The sequence below is a fragment of the Oncorhynchus nerka genome, linkage group LG21, assembly GCF_034236695.1.
Source record: "Oncorhynchus nerka isolate Pitt River linkage group LG21, Oner_Uvic_2.0, whole genome shotgun sequence".
Lineage (NCBI taxonomy): Eukaryota > Metazoa > Chordata > Actinopteri > Salmoniformes > Salmonidae > Oncorhynchus > Oncorhynchus nerka.
Window position 1 is genome coordinate 34,083,161 of NC_088416.1, and position 23,318 is coordinate 34,106,478.

The 23,318-nt window shown below is 41.1% G+C and overlaps 1 protein-coding gene across 2 annotated transcripts; it reads left to right on the forward strand.

The window, feature by feature from the left end:
* Nucleotides 1-743: 743 nt before the first annotated feature.
* LOC115110710 (monocyte to macrophage differentiation-associated) lies at nucleotides 744-22,756 on the forward strand. 2 transcript variants are annotated; one of them, XM_029636569.2, is made up of 7 exons: nucleotides 744-930; nucleotides 7,705-7,786; nucleotides 9,544-9,704; nucleotides 10,214-10,288; nucleotides 19,714-19,815; nucleotides 20,078-20,147; nucleotides 21,069-22,756. In XM_029636569.2, exons 1-7 carry the CDS (start codon nucleotides 893-895, stop codon nucleotides 21,270-21,272), a joined length of 732 nt encoding a protein of 243 aa, XP_029492429.1. In that variant the 5' UTR covers nucleotides 744-892; the 3' UTR covers nucleotides 21,273-22,756. The 2 variants fall into 2 exon arrangements, with proteins under 2 accessions (XP_029492429.1, XP_029492430.1); XM_029636570.2 differs by lacking the exon at nucleotides 744-930 and adding an exon at nucleotides 5,668-6,061.
* The last annotated feature ends 562 nt before the right edge of the window (nucleotides 22,757-23,318 follow it).

A 23,318-nucleotide genomic window follows, 5' to 3' on the forward strand; every position in this document is an offset into this window, starting at 1 on the left:
GATAAACAGATTCTGGTGATATAACACAGGCTTTCAAAAATGGCCTTTTTAAATGGGAAGAATCCTATATGAGATTCAGTTGTTGAAATTACAACTGAGGCTTAAGTTATTAAACAGAGCAGCTTTAATCATTGATCACAGAAATTCAAGGTTGGAGGAATGGCATGGATTAAAGTATTTTTACCACAAAGCCACATATCCACTGTGATCTGAGAGAGAGAGAGAGAGAGAGAGAGAGAGAGAGAGAGAGAGAGAGAGAGAGAGAGAGAGAGAGAGAGAGAGAGAGGAGATTGACGAGGATAGAGAGACAGCCCTACTGTCACTTGCTAGTTTAGTGATTCCAGCTCCACTGAAGGTGACCGTCTTCCATTCTCCGTCCCATCCACCAGCTGTTTCTTCTGGGCCTGTGGGCCGCACAGTATGAGGCAGCTACCATGGGCTTTAAGGAAAACTTCTCGGAGATTGATCCTGTCACTTTGAATCTCTGCATCCTTATCGCCAGCTATGTTATCTTGCTTCTGGTGTTCCTGATATCTTGTATAATGTATGACTGCCGGGGCAAGGATCCAACCAAGGAGTACGCGCCGGACCCTGTGCCGACCCAATCCCCCATCAGACTGGTGGTGATGCAGCAGACCACCCCTTCTCCGCAACATCAACGCTGGGACCAGACCAATATGGTCACCTCATATGAGCCTCAGCCCAGTCCAGACTTCAGGGAGAAGAAGAGCACCATGGTCTAGATTCTAGAAGGGCTACTGTGGTGCTGAATAACTCAGTCCACCACCTGTTGGAATTATCGCAGCGGGATAAACTTTTGTACATATATGTTTTTTAAAATCTGTTTCTACATTTATTTTTTAGACTGTATTTTTCCCTGGTGGCCAGGACAATGCTAGGATTGGACCTGCAGAAGACCAGTCTGAGACGGTAAGAGAGAAGCATGTGTGTGCAGTGTTGATGCACATGAAATCTGTCTTTTAGAAAGCCGTGGTGGATCACAGAAGCCTACAGCTTGTTCTAAAACAAGAAATGTCACAACTGATAATCAACATGGAATTCAGGAGCTGTACTATTAACAGTGGTTTGTGTTACACAACATGAGAGGGAAATGCAATTGACTGAAAAAGGGTTGCAGTTTTCAAACCATATCTTTGCACGTAGCTCAACTATTTACTACATCACAAAATGCCTCAGTGTTTAAATGTGATACAAAGTATTACCAGTTATAATTTTTCATTTTTAAAGAGAGACAGGTCTGTCCCCTCTCAGTGAGCGTCCATTGTCATCTTGCTTCACTACTTTGTCAAATGTTACTTGATAGACATTTGTATGATGCTCGTGTAATGTTTTCATCGATGACAAACTTGTTGTCCTATCTCAACCAGGACTCAGGAGGAGTGTATTTCAAAGTGTCCCCTGGCATTTTCAGATTAGGAGACTGCCCAACATTTCCTCGTATTGTTTATAGGTAAACTAAGGTAGCCATTAGCCAATTACATAACTTGACAGTGTTGAGTCTTTATGAAGTAACCAACCACAGTTCAGCCAAGTGCTGTCCAACCATGGTCCTGACCTGTGAGGCCCAGATTATTCTGCTATTTTTAGACTTGCTTCTTTAATCGCTCTCCCACCCGCCATGAGAAACAGGTTATTTATGGAGCCCTTTTCAGATATGTACCTGCTAACCCTTTGATGTCAAGACATGTGACTTGATTCAGCCAACAGTATATTGTGAGACAGAGGTTGTAGCTAACACTTATCCAATTATTCAGTCAATCTCCTTGAATTAGGATCTCTAAAAGAGAGTGCAAGCTGAAGCTATTAACTGAATTAAGCCCTTGCATGTAATATAATTAAACACCAGTAATCATACATTCACTCGAAGGTGTGACGGAAACCCGTAGTAGTCACTGCCAAAACTAGCACCTGTACACACCGAAATAGCTTTGCCCATGCCACCTTACCTGGAGCATAAACAAATTAAGCTGTTTTAGTCCTTATACTTAGAAATGCTACATGTATGCACCTTGCCCTGAGCTGACATACCTGGCAAAGCAGCTCCAATAGCTTGATTACAGTACAACAACATCAACACCTACAGTACCAACAGAAGATTACAGTACAGCAACATCAACACCTACAGTACCAACAGAAGATTACAGTACAGCAACATCAACACCTACAGTACCAACAGAAGATTACAGTACAACAACATCAACACCTACAGTACCAACAGATGACTACAATACAACAACATCAACACCTACAGTACCAGAATCAAGAGATTCCAACTGATGAGAAACTAGCAATCTGAAAGGATCATTTTCAGCTGAGTATTAAGATGTAAAAATAATTACCACTAAGATAGAATACCACAGAATCCCATCTAAGAATATACTGTATGGGAACAAATAAATGTACCATTTAGAAAAGGCAACATGTTGCAGGACAATGGGGCTCCAAAGGTCTAATATGAACATAAATCCAAATGTTCCAAATATCTGAAAATGCTTGCAGTGTTTTTGTCAACAGTGAAGAGCAATGTTACACCAATGTATTAGCTGGGTGCAGGTCGACTGTCATGCCTCTATGCAGACACTACACCAGTAATCCTTTGCTACAGGGGGAAATGTGCTTTACATTTACATTTAAGTCATTTAGCAGACGCTCTTATCCAGAGCGACTTTACAGTTTAAGAACACGCCATACTCAGCTTGTTAGTTACTAGATCAATTCTGATCTCTGTTGAGGCTGGGACACAACACAGGCTCTATCTTACTTTACAGAAGTTTGATTTATTGATTGAAATGGGCATTGACAGCATGGCTATAACATACACTAATATATCCACCATGCCATGAATTGCAAAAAGCAGCCATTTTATTTTTTCTCTTTACTGAAACCTCGAAGGGCATAGCTATGCATTTAGATGTTTAGCCTTTTCACATTGACAACATTGATTCATCAAGCATCTGAATATCACACCTTTACATTTATTGTCATCTTTGTCAGACAGAATTAGCGTTGTTGTTGTTATTAAGTGTGAGGATGGGAATATTCTGTGGCTTTTCATTGAGGTGTTTCCAGCGTATTGTAATCCACAGTATTGGGAATCCCATGTCTTCCCTTTTTAGAGGTACTGCATTCCAGCATGAAACAGTAAACCAATTACAGAGCTGTTTAACCCTGGCATCACGTGTCTTCACAAAGCCTCTGTTATCCTGTGTGTAGTCCCACCAGTGTCTGTCTTACAGTAGCCACTAAAGATGTCATATTAACAGCATGGCCTGCTGTGTGCATGTACAGTACAGTGCATTGCTGTTGGGCAGTATGGAACATTGTTTAGTACTGTTGATCTACATGGTGTAGAGAGCTTTTACATCCTGGCAGAGGGCTTTGTTGGGCAAGCTTTGAGTGTTTCAAAGCAATCAATGAAAATAGGTCACACACAGCCTTTACAGTATGTGTTGTTATATTGTGACACAGAGGGTGATTCTTGTCAGATGCTTAACATAATACCTGACCTGAGGGACCTTTAACTACACTTCCTCTGTAACATGATCTCTTCCACTTGCACTGCCGTTGTGGCTGGTGGAGTAAGTGAAATGGGTCTTCAGGTTGTTGACTGTGAGCAGAGTGGGGTAACGGATGAACTCTGCATGTGCCTCTAACATGTAACAGTGTCAGAAATAGAATGAGCTAAACACTGTTTTATAGCATATTTAGAAACACAGGGACACTATGCTGAGCTGCTAAACCTTGTGTTGTATGACAGAATGCCAACCTCCATGTCTCAGTCCTGTATCGCATTAGGGGTGTTATGGCACCATGGGGGAACTGCAGCCTTGCAGCAAGAACATGGAAACGCTAAACTCTAACATATGGCTGCTTGCATCCTCCCGTTGTCTCTGCTAATGTCATTCTTAAAACCCCTGCCTGCCTGCCACCCACCATCTCAGCTGTACTTCCACAGCTTGTAAACCATGAGCTCCTCCTGGGCTGGATAAACAACATTTGAACTGTCCGATGCATGGTGTACCCTAGGGATAGGATCTTGTGCAAAAAGTGGATTTTACTTTCATGAACTACAATACACATTAGGCTAGGGCTACTTTTGTAATCCTTTGGCATCACAACATATAAAACCAGAGAGATTAATTCATACTTAGAGGTTTACCCGTCTGTCCAAATATAACATGTGAAATCTTTCTCTAAGGGGTTGATTATACATCTTATTCTGAGTTTACCAATGCAAACATTTAAAATGGATACATTTGGGAATGTTATCTTCTCATGCATAAATGTGCTGGTTATTAATGGTTCTGAAAGGTATTGTACAAAGCCACTGCGTTGAAGTTGAGTCAGTATGGGCTTATGTTTCACTCTGGTTGTAATAGCCCAAAGAGAAAAAAAAACTGCAGGCATTTGTCAGTTTGAAACTCATTAAGACTGCATATCTCACTTAAAGTCTTATGTAAACAGCTATGTGTTGTGTTATCTAATGTTGTTCCTGAATGATCCAGTTACATTACTGTCGCTGTTATGTAAACTCTATGGGTTAGAGAGTGCTCATCAGATACATTGCTGAGTTACAATGCTGTCACTGTTATGTAACTTTATGGTTAGAGAGTGCTCATCAGATACCTTGCTGGTGTGCAATTCAACATTGGCTAGCAGCACAGCACACATATGATCCAAGATGGCGTAGCAGTGAAGACGTGTTTTGTTCGTGTCTCGTGTACTTTTGTATTTTTTGTATTTTTTGTATATATATTTCAACTTTATTTTCAATCTCTTTATTGACTTGTTTATTGTTTACTCCATGTGTAACTCTGTGTTGTTGTCTGTTCACACTGCTATGCTTTATCTTGGCCAGGTCGCAGTTGTAAATGAGAATTTGTTCTCAACTAGCCTACCTGGTTAAATAAAGGTGAAATAAAATAAAAATAAAATGTTTTGTGTCCTGTCCACATACAGCACAACATTATTACCCATAGGGACATATTTGCATCTGATAACATTGTGAATTAATCTCTTTGCATGCAAGTATGCATCTGTTGAAACAGGCCTATGATGTACTATCAGTTTATTTGCTCAAGTTTATTGACACTGAGATAAAAGGTCAATACTAAAAAGGCTGAATTTGGAAAAATAAATGATTAATTCATTACACAGGACATGATATTGAACTCTGAACAGAATACAAAAATCATTTTTGATGCATATTCAGGTTTTCGTCACTAGTTGCCACACCCACAAGGTCATAAACCCCGGCAATTTATACAACTTCTCTTCTTGAAATTAAAATCTGATTTAAAAGCTAACGCTAACATGAACCTTAACCACACTGCTAACCTTATGCCTAAACCCGAACCTTAATTTAAGACCAAAAAGCTACTTTTGGCTCTCATGAATTTTTTCGATAATGTGTTTTAACTTTAGGGTTGTAGTAACTAGAGTGGAAACCCATATTCAGGGTTGCTGGTTGAAAAACAAAAGTAACTACTACTGTTACATCTGTCTATCATGGTGTGACAGATTTTGAGACCTCCTCCAGCCACCCACACTGTCATCAGATCTTTGATTGGTCTGATAGGATGATGTCCCACACTTTTAGTGCTATTATTGGTTCAAGCATCCGTCATTCGAAATGTCTTTGCATGAACTAAATACATTTTAATCGTGAAAAGGGAACAACGCCGGTGTCTACAAGGGGACACAAGTGTTAGGAGGATATGTCTTTGCTAAATGATTGTATTAATGTAATCGATTGAAGCTAGTTTATATTTGCAGCACAATGGTATTAAGGAAAATACTAAAATAGTGTATCGATTTGGACTGGGGGTATTTTATTGTGTGTACAGATTACTGATTAGTTGATGACGTTAGCTGGGCCTTCAATTTCTCTTGTTTTGGCTAGCTTTCTAATTTCCCATTTGGCTAACTTGCGGATTTCCTATTTGTGACTGTAGCTCGCTAGCTTAATTTTGCTTCGTGATTTCCTCCCTTCGTTTTGCGTGAAGGCATTTGAAATGAAGAGAGTGAACAGCCTTCAAAGGTGGGTTAGCTAAAAATGTGGCAGTCATCCAATGTTTGCATTATGATTAATTTAGCTATAGATAGATAGCTGGCGTTTATTTGTTCAGGCAAGTGGTCTTGTTAACGTAAGTGAACCTAGCTATTGGCATTTACTGAGCCTTATTCTGAGATGGATTGTTTGTTTGTAGCCATGAATGAAGCAGAAACATGGTTATTGTATCATGCAGTACTATAGAATACGAGCTACAATGTTTCCCACCAGGAAATGCGATATAGCGCAGGGAAATGGAATCCGGTAAAACATGTCGCCATAATTGTCCAATCATGGCTTTGTAAATAATTGGTATATGTCCTTGATGAAGGGTAAATCTATGTTATCAGAGTGACGCTGAGACTCACTTTAAAATGTGTGGCAAACAAAAACGATTGATCGCAATGTTTAAAAAAAACATACACCTATATGCAAAAGTATAGTTTTAACAATTGCCACTGAACATTTTACAAAGATACTTATTTGAGGAACAGTGCAGATGCAAAGTTTGGTAACAGTAAAATCTCCCTCACTTTTTTATGTGACCACGTTTTTCAAAAACTCTTAAGTACTACGAATTAAGATTCAAAATGATTGCATTAAGAATTAGGTGTCAGCTATGATATGACACCTTGAGTATGAACAAATCTGTTCTGTTTATTGAACTACACTAAGTGAAGTGGATCAATACCCGGTAACAGAATGACTGTAACAGATTGACATCATGGGTCTGTACTATACATGTATAATTATGAATATCATTCTCTTCATGGTGAAGTGTCCTATACAAAGGTTGAAAAATGTAATATTCTCCTTTGCATGTTTGAGTATTATTCTACACACTGGCTATTATTCAAAATGTTATTTTTAAAATGTATTTAACCCTAATGAGCTCTGCCTCCATACTTGACCAAATGTGGTTGGTCCAGACCGGACCAAATCTCTACCAATCATGGATGTCTATGTTTTACAAGTTTGGACATTACAGTAAATTAAAGATATAGTACAGTATAGTGCTGTAGAGTATATAGTTCAATATATCACAGTATATAGTTCAATACAGCACAATATAGTTCGGTCCAGAAGAGTATATTACATTATATGGTATATATGGTATAAACTTCCATCTCTGTGCCCAGAAATCAAATCTTTTGCATATTCCACATTTTTAGGATTTAAAATGGTTGAAAAATGTATCTATGTTTTAATTCAAATTTTTAAAAAACACAGATTCTTAGCTTTCATTTGGAACAAGATGTTATATGCTTCTATAAACTCCTATAAACTTCAGGATAGTGCAGATTGGTCCTTTTACATGGAAATGACCTGAAACTAAGCAACTTTTATTGTTTTTCTTTGGTCAATCACTAAAATGTGAATGTACCAGTAGGCCTTCATGTGTTAGTTATATGCTATTTTTCTTTGAGATGTACTGTATGTCAGTTTCTTGTCTTCTTGTGTTCTTTTCCTGCTTCCTTCAATTGGCATGGCATACTGTTGCATGAACAACCCAGAACAGTGTGAGAACAGCCCTGAATCAGGATAACCTCTAACACCGGTATTGTAACAGCCCCTAGTCCTCCCCGCTACCTGCCCCACTAACACTTGCTGCATGTTGCGGTATGTTTCAGGTTCATGAACAGGCGGGCCTCTGCTAATTGCCGCTACCAGCCCACCTGCTATGAGCATGCTGCAAACTGCTATACTCACGCGGTGAGTTCACCTTCCCTAAGTGTAGGCCTACTGTACAGTCGTGGCCAAAAGTTTTGAGAATGACACATATTCATTTCCACAAAGTTTGCTGCTTCAGTCTCTTTAGATATTTTTGTCAGATGTTACTATGGAATACTGAAGTATAATTACAAGCATTTCATAAGTGTCGAAGGCTTTTATTGACAATTACATGAAGTTGATGCAAAGAGTCTATTTGCAGTGTTGACTCTTCTTTTTCAAGACCTCTGAAATCTGCCCAGGCATGCTGTCAATTAACTTCTGGGGCACATCCTGACTGATGGCAGCCCATTCTTGCATAATCTAAGCTTGGAGTTTGTCAGAATTAGTAGGTTTTTGTTTGTTCACCTGCCTTTTGAGGATTGACCACAAGTTCTCAATGGGATTAAGGTCTGGGGAGTTTCCTGGCCATGGACCCAAAATATCGATGTTTTGTTTCCCGAGCCACTTTTGCCTTATGGCAAGGTACTCCATCATACTGGAAAAGGCATTGTTTGTCACCAAACTGTTCCTGGATGGTTGGGAGAAGTTGCTCTCGGAGGATGTGTTGGTACCATTCTTTATTCATGGCTGTGTTCTTAGGCAAAATTGGAGTGAGCCCACTCCCTTGGCTGAGAAGCAACCCCTCACATGAATGGTCTCAGGATGCTTTACTGTTGGCATGACACAGGACTGATGGTAGCGGTTGTCTTCTCCGGACAAGCTTTTTTCTGGATGCCCCAAACAATCGGAAAGGGGATTCATCAGAGAAAATGACTTTACCCCAGTCCTCAGCAGTCCAATCCCTGTACCTTTTGCAGAATATCAGTCTGTCCCTGATGTTTTTCCTGGAGAGAAGTGGCTTCTTTGCTGCCCTTCATGACACCAGGCCATCCTCCAAAAGTATTCGCCTCACTGTGCGTGCAGATGCACTCACACCTGCCTGCTGCCATTCCTGAGCAAACTCTGTACTGGTGGTGCCCCGATCCTGCAGCTGAATCAACTTTGGGAGACGGTCCTGGCACTTGCTGGACTTTCTTGGGCGCCCTGAAGCCTTCTTCACAACAATTGAACCGCCCTCCTTGAAGTTCTTGATGATCCGATAAATGGTTGATTTAGGTGGAATCTTACTGGCAGCATTATCCTTGCCTGTGAAGCCCTTTTTGTGCAAAGCAATGATGACGGCACGTGTTTCCTTGCAGGTAACCATGATTGACAGAGGAAGAACAATGATTCCAAGCACCACCCTCCTTTTGAAGCTTCCAGTCTGTTATTCGAACTCAACCAGCATGACAGAGTGATCTCCAGCCTTGTACTCGTCAACACTCACACCTGTGATCACTGACATGTCAGCTGATCCTTTTGTGGCAGGGCTGAAATGCAGTGGAAATATTTTTGGGGGATTCAGGACTTTGCAATGAATTGCAATTCATCTGATCACTCGTCATAACATTCTGGAGTATATGCAAATTGCCATCATACAAACTGAGGCAGCAGACTTTGTGAAAATTAATATTTGTGTTATTCTCAACTTTTGGCCACGACTGTACAAAGACTGGTTTTCAAATGTCAGACCTCAATTGCTCTTTTTCCCCATGCTTAATTCTATTGACAGAATTCTACCTGGTGTTGATAGGGTTATGGAGAAAACACATTTGACCAAAAACACTATCATTGTAGACTATACTGAGTGTATGTTACAAGGATAGTTTTCAACAGTTGGTCATGTTAATCTGTCTCCCTTTGTCTGTACCCTGCAGCTACTCATCGTACCAGCCATTGTGGGCATGGCCCTGCTGCACCGTCTCTCAGACGACCGCTGGGAGAAGATCACAGCCTGGGTGTATGGCATGGGCCTGTGTGCCCTCTTCCTGGTCTCCACTGTGTTCCACATCATCACCTGGAAGAAGAGCCACATGAGGTGAGGAATGTTCTATCACACTAGACCAGGGGTCTTCAACCTTTTCTTGCCAAGGGACCCCCTCCCAAGCAAAACGGTGACCCAGGGGCCCCATCATAAGATAGCACTTTTTTTCTTCCTTTTTTTACATGTCTTGTCTTATCAGGTGAATGGAAAGGAGAAGTAAACAACATTTTAAAATGAATAGATTTGTTTGATTATTTTGACCTCTCCACATTCTAATTGAAAGAGGAAGTGTAAACTCAAAGCCTATTAGTTAGAAAGGTAACTCCAAACTCATTTTCGCTAAAAGCAGCTGTTTAGCTGGTTAAACAAAGGTTAGCCATGTGTTGGTAAAAATGAATGTCTAAGCTGAGAGCTTACCAGGTCTGATTACAGTAACCGGTCTGACTACCTGAGTTATATTATACAGCACCCAGCACATAATTTTAATTGCATACTAGGTATGAGTGGGCAGACACAATCAAAGGCCAAAGAGAGAAATACTGAATGCTTGGTCTTGATTCTAGGTCTGTGGAGCACTGCTTTCATATGTGTGATAGAGTGGTCATCTATTTCTTCATCGCTGCCTCCTACACACCATGGTAAGTTCTATTTCTAATACCAATTTCCATATGTCACTTATGGGATGCACCTAAGGGGCGGATCGCAAACTCGAAGTATCCAATCACGCAGCGTCTGTTGGAGACAGCGTGACGAATGAGGTGAACCCCTCTCCTTCATTAAGGTAGCCACTCATGGAATTGGCCAAGATGGCGTCGCTGTGAGAGGGAGTGTTTTCGCGCTCTTCAAAGCAATATTAAAGGTTAGGTGGTTAACAGTCAAATATTGGCTATTAATATTGAAAGAAACTAACTTTTTTATGGACATGTGATAAGTTTAGAGTTAGTTTTTGTCAAGTTGAATGGGAAGAACACGACAGAAAGACAAAAGTAGACGAAATATCCAAGTCTCACAGAAGACGTCTGACATGCTAGCTAGCCACAACGAGGACCAGAGCAGCACGGATACACAAGAAGCCGTGATCTCAAGCAAGAGAAAGAACAAAACTGACCAGGATGAAATCCTTGCAACCTCTTTACCTCAGACCCCAAGTAAAAATCCACCGGTGAAAAAAGTAAAAGAAGACATTTCCATGTCGGAACTTTTCTCTGCAATCCAGTCCCTGTCTACTAAACAAGACGCCACGCTCTCCAAAGTGTCCCTCATAGAGCGGGCTACAGAAGAAACATCAAAGAAGATCGATAATCTGTCAGAAACTGTCAATCAACTACACAAAATTGTGAGCGAGAACAAGGAATGTTCCTAGAGAATGAGCTGAAGAAAATCCAAAAATAATGAGCTGTGTGAGAATGTAGCTGAACTTCAAATGTACTCTCGCAGGTGGAATCTGAAAATCCAAGGTGTAAAAGATGTAGAGGGAGAGGATATTAGAGAAGGAGTCATTAATGTCCTGGGAAAAGTGGCACCATGCATCAAAGACAGACGAAGAGACGTGATTGATGTGGTACATCGACTTGGGAAACGAAGATCTGATGGACCCCCTCGCAATATCATCTTGCGCTTAACTATGCGCCATTACAGAGACATCATATGGAAAATGGCCAAGGGGAACAAGTTTCTGGACGAGGAGAAACTCTGCATCAAAGAAGCTCTGATACCACAGGATCAGGCTGCCAGAGAGAAACTGTGGCCGCTTATACAGAAGGCAAGACAAGAGGGAAAGAAGGTTGGGTTCAAGGGCCCACACGCATTTATCCAAGGACGAATGATTACTGGGTAACTCTGTTGACATTAAGCAAATTGGAACTGTGAGTACTACTATGAGTACAGTTAATGTACTGCCAATTATACATGTACCGTTCGAACTACAACTGATGAACACTTGCCAAGGAAAATGAAGTAAATAGATTTGTTATTCTGTTAACCACCGCTACCTCATCTGAGCATAGTTTTCCGTCTAGTAATCCTCTCAAGGTTCACTGTTTTGTTTTATTGTTCATTAATACTTGTTATCTAATTTGTGTTCTTTCTTTTTTAATGCATCTAATTTGTGTTCTTTATCCAGAGCGACTTACTTTTTTTTTAATGCAGGAGTTTCGTTTTCAATTTTCATTTAGCAGAATGCAGTGGAACAGTAGTGCATCTAAATCTTTTCAGGAGTTACTTTATCCTATCCTAGGTATTCCTTAAAGAGGTGGGGTTTCAGGTGTCTCCGGAAGGTGGTGATTGACTTAGTCTGAATGCTAGGGGTTTGAGAAGTCCTACAAAAAGGAAAGCTTTATTTTTATACTGTAAACTCAGTAATGCAGATTTTGTCCTTCAGGAAACTCATTTGGGTGAAAGTGATTTGAAATTTTGGAAAGCACAATGGGGAGATATGGCCTATTTCAGTCATGGATCAAATCATTCTGCTGGTGTTTTGACACTTATTCACAAGTTTAAAGGTGACATTCTAGAATCCACATCTTCACAAGATGGGCGATGGGTCATAGTAACTGTTAAACTTGACAATGCTGTTTTCATCATCTGTAATGTATACGGACTTAACTCACATGCTCCTAATAAGACCCTTTTTACCCAATTTACCAGGAAAGTACAGAATTTAAACAACAAATACTCTGAGGCTTTTCTAATTATTTCAGGGGATTTTAATGAAACACCTGATGCATCTGCTGATCGTTTTCCTCCTAGAACGAGTCAACCTTCAAAATAGTAACATTATGCAAGGATCTCTGTGTTGAGGATGCCTGGAGTTATTTCAAACCGGATGCTAAGGGTTATACCTGGACCAACAAAACTATGTCACGTAAATCTAGAATAGATTTATTCATAATTTCCCCCTTTTTGTTATAGATGTAGATCATCAGTTGGCTCCCTTTTCTAATCATCACTTGATTTTCCGTAATTTACAAGCCACTAAAAAAATCGAAAGGCACTCGAGGATATTGGAAATTAAACAATACACTTCTTAAAGATACTGATCTAATTGAAAACATCCAATCATTAGCTAAATATATTTTTGCTAGAAAAGACTTGGGTCATGGAAGTAGATGGGAATTTTTCAAATATAAAGTCAGAGTGGTAGTCATTAAATGCGCCAAAGAGCTGATGCACTTAAAGAACCTTAGAGAAAAAGAGATGATGAGCAAGCTTGACAGTTTTCTAAAGAAAGATAATCTATCTGAAGAAGAGGAGTCTGTGTTCAGGTCTTTGCAACTAGAATTAGAACAGACTTACACGGATCTGGCAAAGGGCGCCTTTGTAAGGTCAAGAGCCAAATGGATTGAAGAGGGGGGAAAAAACACTAGTTACTTTTTTGCACTTGAAAAAAGAAACTACAAAAGAAAATCTATAACTGCACTCAAAATTAACGATGTTTTATGCAAAGATCCCATTACAATATCATCATTTGTCAATTCATTTTATGAAAACCTTTGCAGCTCTCAATTTCAGGAAGATGGTTGTGAAAGCTACATTTGCCACATTCAGAATTATGTCCCTGTAATTGAGGATGATTTCCACTCAGTTTGCGATTCACCTGTGTCAATTGGAGAAATTAGAGAGGCTCTGAATTCAATGAAAAAAGGGAAATCACCTGGCCCTGATGGCCTATCAGTTGAATTCTATAGACAGTTTTGGGAGTTACTAGAAGACCCGATTTTCAATATGTTTCAAGATTGCATTAAAAATGGGGAAATGGTCTCCACTATGAAACAGGGCCTTATTTCATTGATTCCGAAGCCCGATAAAGACCCTTGTCTCATTGACAATTGGAGACCAATTACTTTATTAAATGTTGATTACAAATTGATTGCTCTGGTTTATGCCAAAAAATTAAAGAAAGGAATAGATACCATTTATAAATGAGACTCAAACAGGATTTATGAAGGGTCGTCACATAAGATCTAACATTCGTTTAGTCTTGGACCTTATAGATTATTCAGATGCAATTGACTCAGATGCGGTTGTCCTATTTCTGGACTTCTGTAAAGCCTTTGACATAATTGAACATTAATTTCTCTTTAGGTCTCTTAAACCTTTTGGATTTGGTGAACATTTTATTAAAGTAATTCGCATGTTTTACAAAGATATAAATAGTTCTGTGCTACTAAACCTTAATACTTCCAAAATATTTAGTAGAAGCAGAAGTGTACGACAGGGATGCCCAATTTTGCCATTTTTATTCATTTTGGTTGTGGAACTTCTATCTCTAGATATTCTGAATGATGCAAATTTGTATGGCTTAACCATTTTTTTTTAAAGAAATCAAAATTTCCCAACTGGCTGATACTACTCTTTTCCACTCATAAAGCTCTTTTGTGGAATAATTCAGACATAACTGTAAGGAATAAGTCATTGTTCTACCCCAGCTGGCATGAGAGGAATATTGACTTTGATCTTGATATTTTCGACAACAAGGGTAATATTCTCACATATGAACAATTTATAACATTGAAAGAGTTTCCAATACCTTTCAGGGAGTTTATTTCTGTGATCAAAGCCGTTCCCAGTGGTCTAACTACACTAATGAAAACTCATCTAACCTTATTTACCATTATGAACACTGCCTATAATTGTAACATAAAATATATAATATGTTACTATTGCAATGATAACAAAACCACTGAAATTATTGTTATTTTTTTTATTATTGTTGCCAAATACTTTATACAAAATTCTATAACAAAACTACCAATTTTTCTGATTGAATTTAATTCTTATTAAAACACTTACCCTAGTGAATAACAAAAAGAATAACATCTTCATGAATCATTATAATAAGATTTTTTCAGAGTAAATATAATTGCACTTAAATGGTTTCTTTTTTTGTATTTTATTTTTATTGATATTTTTTGTATGTTTGAGCATTGTTAATACCTGTGTTTGGTTTGCTAGAAATGTTTGATATAGCAATGTAAGTTGATTTTTGTATTATGAATTTAAAAAAATATATATATATTTTTTAATGATAATAAGACGGAAGCAACTCTTCAGTAAAAGGCACATGACAGTTTGCCAAAAGGCCCGTAAAGGACTCAGACCATGAGAAATAAGATTCCCTCGTCTGATGAAACCGAAATTGAACTCTTTGGCCTGAATGCCAAGTGTCATGTCGGGAGGAAACCTGGCACCATCCCTACGATGAAGCATGGTGGTGGCAGCATCATGCTGTGGGGATGTTTTTCAGTGGCAGGGACTGGGAGACTAGTCAAGATCGAGGGAAAGATGATTGGAGCAAAGTACAGAGAGATCCTTGATGAAAAGTGCTCTGGAGCAGGTTAGGACCTCAGACAAGGGCAAATGTTCACCTTCTAGCAGGACAATGACCCTAAGCACACAGCCAAGACAACGCAAGAGATGCTCTGAATGTCCTTGAGTGGCCCAGCCAGAGCCCGGACTTGAACCCGATCGAACATCTCTGGAGAGACCTGACAATAGTTATACAGCAACGCTCCCCATCCAACCTGACAGAGCTTGAGAGGCTCCCCCATAAGAATGGGAGAAACTCCCCAAATGCAGGTGTGGCAAGCTTGTATCGTCATACCCAAGAAGACTCGAGGCTGTAATCGCTGCCAAAGTACTGAGTAGATGGTCTGAATACTTACGTAAATGTTATTTCAGTTTTTGTATTTTTAATGTATTTGCTAACATTTCTGAAAACCTGTTTTTGCTTTGTCATTATAGGGTATTGTGTGTAGTGGGGGGGGGGGGGGGCAGTGTAATACATTTTAGAATAAGGCTGTAACGTAACAAAATGTGGAAAAAGTGAAGGGGTCTGAATACTTTCTGAAAGCACTGTATATGAAGACTGTTTTGTGCCAAAAATAAGGGGTTAAATACATTTATCTGGAACTATCTGTTCTACCATGTAGTCAATGCGTTTGTATGGGCCAATAGCAGTAAGGCCCAACATTTTTTATTAAATACATTTTTAATATATTTTTCTGATAACTAAAGAGGTCTTAAAATTCCAAATCAAATAGCAAAATGATCCTTGGTATGACCTTCTTTAAATTAATTCCATATAGCTTAGTAGTAGCTCCAGCCCTGATGTCTCTGTATCGATTGGCCAACTCTGGAAAAATACTCCTATCCCGCATGGCCCCGCTAAGAAACTGCTTCCCACGGTGACGGCCTGCCTCAGAGAGGCTAGGAGCTCATGGAATAAGCCCCTTACCAGCAGCATCCTGAATCGGGGTTCCCTAGCAAGAACATGTATGATCTGGGTTTCGCAACCCTCCCAAGGTGTAGCCGTCACTGACTGACCACCTCCACCCCACACGCTGTGCTGCTAGCACTACAGGCACTTCCCTCCCTGGAAAGATGGATCACTTTATTGCCTCCATTTTCCATAAGTCAATGGACCTTTGGACCTTTTAAATCTGAGACTTAATGTGACCTCTGTATTGTTGGCCTACCAGGCAGAGTTACAGGAGGATGTGGGGGAAGCAACTGGATCCAGGTACTCTGAATCTGGTTTCTTGGGATGAGATCTGTATGGCTACAGATCTAAAGCTCTGTGCCTCCCATAATGCCATCCAAGGCTGTGGTCATACTATGAGTCTGGCGGTGGTGGGAGAATTGGCTCTTTGGCTAAGCTTGTCCAGCTTGACAGACAAAGAAAAAGTGGACCTCCTGGATGCCCCTGTGATACCCAAGGAGTTGTTCGGCCTGCTGTCGCCGCCATGCAGCAGAAGTGCGACGTGTATGGAAGGTAAAACCTTCAACTTCTGCATGCCCTGCAAACCAGACCCTTTGGCAGCCCGTTGGTCACTGCAACTCGTCTTAGCCTCACAGGGGGCTAAGGGGGCCCTAAACCCAGGGGGCCCTAAACCCCAGCGACACAGCAGACTGCCAATACCCAGGCTAAGCCCTTGAACCAAGTCAAACCTGAAGCCAAACAATCCTTTTCTGCGGCCTCAGCAAGGTTCCGCCCTCCTAACCCCCCTAACGGGGGCAAGAAGTGCCAGTCAAACTAGGTCACAGCTCTAAGTGGCAGAGGAGGATAATGTGCAAAGCCTCTCTCGGGTTTAACGTAAGCTGTCCCTCCCCCTTGCGTGACAGTGGTGAGGCACATCTGTAAAAAAAATAATATATATATATATATATGTATATGTATACAGTATTCCCTTTTGCAGCAGCGCACTTTTGTGACATTGCTCACATGGGAAGATGGAGGATGTGCACTCTTACCACGAGTGCCATCCCCCTTGGACTCTCCGCTTGGCACCTTCTCAGGTTTTAGCCAGGGATGAAAAAGTTAGCATGTTCGTTCTCCCTCTGGTCTCTTCTGACATACGGAGCTGGATGACAGATTGACTTCTGCTATTATACCATGGCTTTCTTATTTTTCCTTGCCTTACGGCATTGTTGCCTCAAACTGTCTTTCGCACTAGCAACACAGTAAGAACAGGCTAATGTGGGCACCACCTCGGTGCTACCACCAGGAGGCGCCATCACGAACTGAGCAAGGCAGGGGAGAAACCTTGCACCTTTTTCTGTTTTCATAGTTACAAACAGGAAATCAGGTTTCCGGGGTTCACTTTAAGGATCAGTCTTTTTTGGGCAATTTTATGGCAACTTAGCTCTATTGATAGAAAACTATTTTTTTGAGCTATAGGACAGTCAGTACAGCATTCCATATTCCAAAAATAAGAGGGGGAAATGGTTACCTTTTGCTGGGCCCCGGAGCCCCATATAGCAATATGGTACACTAAGTACAACGCGCTCTGGCGTTTTTCCCTTGTCCCGTTCTTACCTGTGCTTGGTTTGCACAGTCTGAGATTAGTTCAGCTCCACCTTTGCTTTCTGAACGAGAGGCTGAGGAGATCTTTTCTCATTCTAACCCTCCCTTCCGGGGTAGGGCCAAAACAGACCAGACACATACAGGCAACTGCCAGAATAAAGGAAACACCAACACAAAGGGTCTTAATAGGGCGTTGGGCCACCACGACCCGCCAGAACAGCTTCAATGCGCCTTGGCATAGATTCTATATGTGTCTGGAACTCTATTGAAGGGATGCGACACAATTCTTCCACGAGAGGCTTTGATGGTGGTGAAACCACTGTCTCAGGCACCACTCCAGAATTTCCCATATTGGGTGGAGATCTGGTGACTCACACACACACACACACACACACACGCTTTAAACTCCCTATGCTTCTTTGAGACCCCTCTTTCAAAGACAATGAACTAATGGGCAACTGTGCATTTTTATACATGAGCATGATGGGATATGAATTACTTAATTAACTCAGGAACTACACCTGTGTGGAAGCACCTGCTTTCAATATGCTTTGTATCCCTCATTTCCTCAAGTGTTTCCTTTATTTTGGCAGTTACCTGTAGCTGATCTATTGCTTAGGATTAGGATCTGGGTAACCAGCATATTTCATTATTTTGGCTACACGGGTTGCCCCTGTTAGTCATTCCATTGGCCGGTCTCTCTTGCACAAAGAACCCCGCTCGGTGACACGGTATAGCCATACCTATTGCCACCTGTAGTCCAAGAGGATCAAGCAGGTTTTGCAAGAAACATTCATGCTCATATGCCTTCGACCCATTACGAGGTATCCTAGTTAACTGGGACACTCTTTGCCTCTCCCCCCGTGGTGTTATTATGCCCCGGGGTGAGCATGACACTCGGCCTCCCCATCTATCCAGACTGACTCGAGAAGACACTGTTAGACGGAAGGAAGGAAGGTTGTTATGGCAACCACTCAAGGGTAATGCCCTATGCTTTTTCTCTCTCCTAGGCCTGACACCCCCACTCTAAGCAGAGCGATGTAACAGGCTTATCCCTGATCTTTCGACTCCTGCAATGACCAGGTGCACCCTGGTTAGCGGAGACCACTCTCCTGCTCTATAACCAGTCCTGGTAGCCACTGTTATGCAGGGATCCACGGACCCTAACATACGGAGAGATTTGCACCCTCACTCAGTAGCCGTGACCCTCTGAGCATAGCCCGTGGGAGGATAAATCTGAATGCGACATGCCGGCCACTCAAAATCTTTCACAATCCAGAGTGCCAGTGCCCCACATACATGCCCATTGTTTGTAGAAACAGACAACGTGTTTTTTGGAGAAGTGGTGTAACCTACACAGATCATTCCTTAAATGCTCCGTATGCTTCATTGCAGTACTTTTTTTGGACAGAGGGAAGATCTCCAAACGTCCAGTTGACTGCTATCTCGCCTGTCACACAGGTCTCGACAGATGTTATACTTCTCTTTCTAACCCGCTTTACCGTCTGCCCTATGCCTGCAAAACGAATAAGCGGGCTGTACTCACTGGCAGCCAACCCCTTTTTTTGGGGGCACCTCCCTGCAAAGGGAGGCCACCTACATTGTTAACGGCTATATTGAGATAGTGTAGGCTATTGTATTGGAAAATATAATAGCAAGGTTACAGCCCAGAAGGTCTCATTCCACCAGAGATATGACTACCTCTTGGGCACTGGTCTAAGGCATCTCCTTAGGGGAGATTTGCGCTATAGAGTGTTGGGCCACCCCTCATATGTTTGTGGTCTTCACCGACTGGATGTCACTGCACCTTCGTGAGGCATACTCCCTCAGTGTCGTAGCCTCTGAGGGGTGATGCTGTTGGAGCTACCCTGGCTTCAGAGAGCATGGCTGTGTTAGTTGTCCATATCTCATAAGTGAGAGGTTCTATGAGAATATGAGTGAGATGTGTCACCGCTTTTCCCTGTTCGCAAGAGCGCAAGGACTAGAGGCATGGTTGAAAATGACCAGTTGGCTGGCGAATGGCTCCCTTTATTGGGGGAGAGGGGCTCACCTCATTCGCCATTCCACCAGGTTGTCTTCAACCTACGCTGTGTGATTGGATAATTTGAGCCTGTGACCCGCCCCTTCGGCATATCCCGTAAGTGACACGTCACTGGTATTCCCATAGAACCGGGGTTACACAATGTGATGAGGATTCTGTAGTTAGTATGTTTCCCTAGGCTAAAGTGTGGAATGAACATCATCTTTCTCTCCTGCCAGGTTGAATCTTCGTGAGCTTGGCCCACTCGCAGTTCACATGCGTTGGTTTGTATGGCTAATGGCTGCGGCAGGAACGATATATGTCTTCAACTACCACGAAAAGTCAGTAATAATCTTTCTGCATTTTAATTGTGCCTTTTTTGCAATGTAAATATATATATATTTTTTTTTAACTAAATCTTCAGTGGAGTAATTGGATATGTACAGACTGCGGTCTCAATGAATCCTATAACAATGAAGCTGATGAACAGGGCCATTGTTATATCTGCTAAACATCATCACTTTTGTTCTCAAATTTGTAGTTGTTCTGGTGATAAAGTAGGTATTTTCTATATTGGAATATTCTGTGTGTTTTTTGTTCTAGGTATAAAGTTGTTGAGCTCGCCTTCTATTTGACTATGGGTTTTTTCCCTGCGTTGGTTGTGACATCAATGGTAACGTACTCAGTTTTACATATTGCCTTTCTGCTGTAATCTCCTTACTCAGTCACCACCCACACTCACAGCGGAAGTGGCAGTGCTGCTTGCATCTGCTGCTTACTGTTTGCTTTGACACTCTGTTTCAAGCTCTCTGGCAGACGCATTAAAGAAGCATTTCTATGATCTGTGGTTAACAAAATAAGGTCCTAAAAATGCTTCTCTGTGACATCACAGGGTAGGATTAAAAGGGAAAAACTGATTTTCAAAACCTTGTGTTTCTTGCCCAAGGGAGGGTATTTTCTTGCTCCCCACGTCTCCATCAATCTCATAGTGTTTGAAAATCACTGTTTTTAAAATGGTTTAACTTTCGATGTATAAAACTTAGAAATGGGCCGTTGACACTGGAGTTGTGAAAATGAGGTTGGAGTTGTTCTAAGGTGCTCTATCATTTTGCACCTTTGTAATGCCTACCGTCATCTGGTGTTCTTGCAAAAACATCATGTTAATGTGTGTATTAGTGACTTATCAGTAGCATCCATCACCAAGGCGTAGTGATCACAGCCTCCATCACCACCCTTCACTTGTGTACCACTATATCCCTCAAACTCAACTCTGGACCTTGAAGCCAGTCCCACAGCATTTTTTCATTATTCCCCTCTAATCAGGGTCTGATTTAGACCTGGGACACCAGCTGTGTGCAATTAATTATTAGGTAGGACAGAAAACCAGCCGACTCCGGACCTCGTAGGGTAAGAGTTGAATAGCCCTGCGCTATATGATCAGCAGAATATCTGTTGTTCAGCTTCCTATGCCCCCCTGTGGTCTTCTTGTGGTAGGTCACTCAGACCCCAAAGGTTTTTAGGGTTTGTATATGCTGAACCTTGGAGAATAATATTCTAGTCCTTTACATGAGATTTTCCCCAAAATTTTCCACAGAACAACACTGATGGACTGTACGAGTTGGCCTGTGGGGGACTCATCTATTGCCTGGGCGTGATCTTCTTCAAGTCGGACGGGGTCATCCCGTTTGCCCATGCCATCTGGCACGTGTTTGTGGCGCTGGCTGCAGCCGTGCACTACTACGCTATCTGGAAGTACCTCTACAGGAGTCCCCCTGCTAATACTATTCGGGACGCCTGACCCCCACCGCATCAAGTAGGCTAACTGAAAACACATTGCCCTCCAGTGCCTCTCGACATAGGCACCAGCAAATAAAGACTCCCACAACTGCCCACCGAGGATGCAACCACAGCCAGAAAGTTTACGAAAACGACCATGCATTGTTTACTGTTTTCAGGTAGGGAACAGTTTTTCTGTTTATCTTTGACTGTACAAACATTGAACAAAGGTTATTTGTAATTCTGTTTTTGTACAACTGTTATTCAGTTGGAACCCCCAAAACAACTAAAATGATCAACTTTTGACTTCCATTTGGGAATTGTTCTCATCTTCTACACATAATGATACATAGGGCTGAGTTGATATCAGTGCTTTGTATCACTTCACATTCCATAGTTAGTATCATCTGTCATTTGTAGTGATTTTGTCAGTCATCTTATTGATTGGAATGCAGTTGGGAAGAACATTCAATAGAGTTGGGCTTTTCACACTGAGGTAAATGTGCACGGTACACATTGGACACACAATGTCTGAATCAGTATTTATCAGTATCTAAGTGCAGTCTTATTTTTCAGAAGCACTTTTGTATGATAAGAACCACAAAGAACCATTGGATATGATGTTTAATAAGTACTCTGATTTGTGTAATTGTATTCTTTCCCACAAATATGGAGCCTTCAGAAGGTGAGTATTTGAGTTGGTTTAGCTTTTAAAAAGGGTCTCTGTGATTGGACTGAACTTCCAAAAAGATACAATATCTACAGTACATCTGAGATGTCCTGTACTTCTGCACATATCACTGCTGCCACTTTAATGGTATAGTAGATAGTTCCATTATATCACACACTTCCTGATTTAAAAACTCTCCTTACATCCTAAATTACCCTTCTGTTCTTTGTATTAATTTTAACCTGTTATGTGTTTTTGGATCTTCAATGGTACTCCGTTCCCTACCTTTCTTTTGAGGAGTATTTGCCATTTCAGTTGAGAAACTATGAAGACCAGTACCATTATACTATGAAGTTGAATTGATTGAGAAACGTGTCATGTACAACCAACCCTATAATGATTTTTAATGGTTGGTAGATTTATCCATTTTTAGCTTTCTCACTTGTTTCTCAAATTGCCAGAGACAGTTTTTGGAACAGGTGTTCACAAATGTTCCTTGTGTAAAACACTGTACAGCCCTTGGTGAGCATGCCTTTTGTTTTCCCCTCCCTGACATTTTGTGAGCTATGCTAAGTGGAGAAATCAAATGATTTGTGTTATGGATTGTAGCCATTCTGAAATGTCTTGCTCCCTTTACCACAATGTTTTGTAATATTTGTATATTCTGTTTTGGCACATGATCCTGTACTGGCCTTTTTAGGGAAAACATCTGCTTCTTATTAAACTCTCTACTTTATCCATTGGGTGTATTGGTGCTGTACATATAGAAAACAATGTTCACTCTGTAAGAAATAGGTTACTAATGTGTTGATGAAAAATAAATGCCCTCAACATCGTTCCTTTCTTCTCAGTTTGTCCATGTCTTGTAAATGTGTACTAGATCTATAGGTTGAAACTATAGCTGACCTCTGGGGGCTTGTCACAGCACTTCATACAGACAGAAAACACATTTCTCCATTGTTCTGTGTAGGAAACCAAACCTTCATTAAAGGAGTTGCATTTCCCCTTAGCTCATTTCCTCCATGGACAGAATGGTAGCCAGACAGAGTCTCAGCAAGAGACCTTCCAATCACTGACTTTGATGCTTGAGACAACTGCTGGGCCTGGGAGCTTTTTGATCAATCAGACTGGCAGGTGGATGAGGAAAATACACACAAGCCACTGAAATGTTGATACCAGCGGTTTCATTCATTTAGTACCATGTCCTGAACATACCACAACTGACCTTAACCCAGCCACCTGTAAAGGTTTTTTACTCCTTAGAAATACTGGTTATGTGACATTACTTTCCTAAATGTATGCTAAACATTAGGAACAACTTCCTAATATTGAGTTGCACCCTTTTGACCTCAGAACACCCTCAATTTGCTGGGGCATGGACTCTACAAGGTGTCGAAT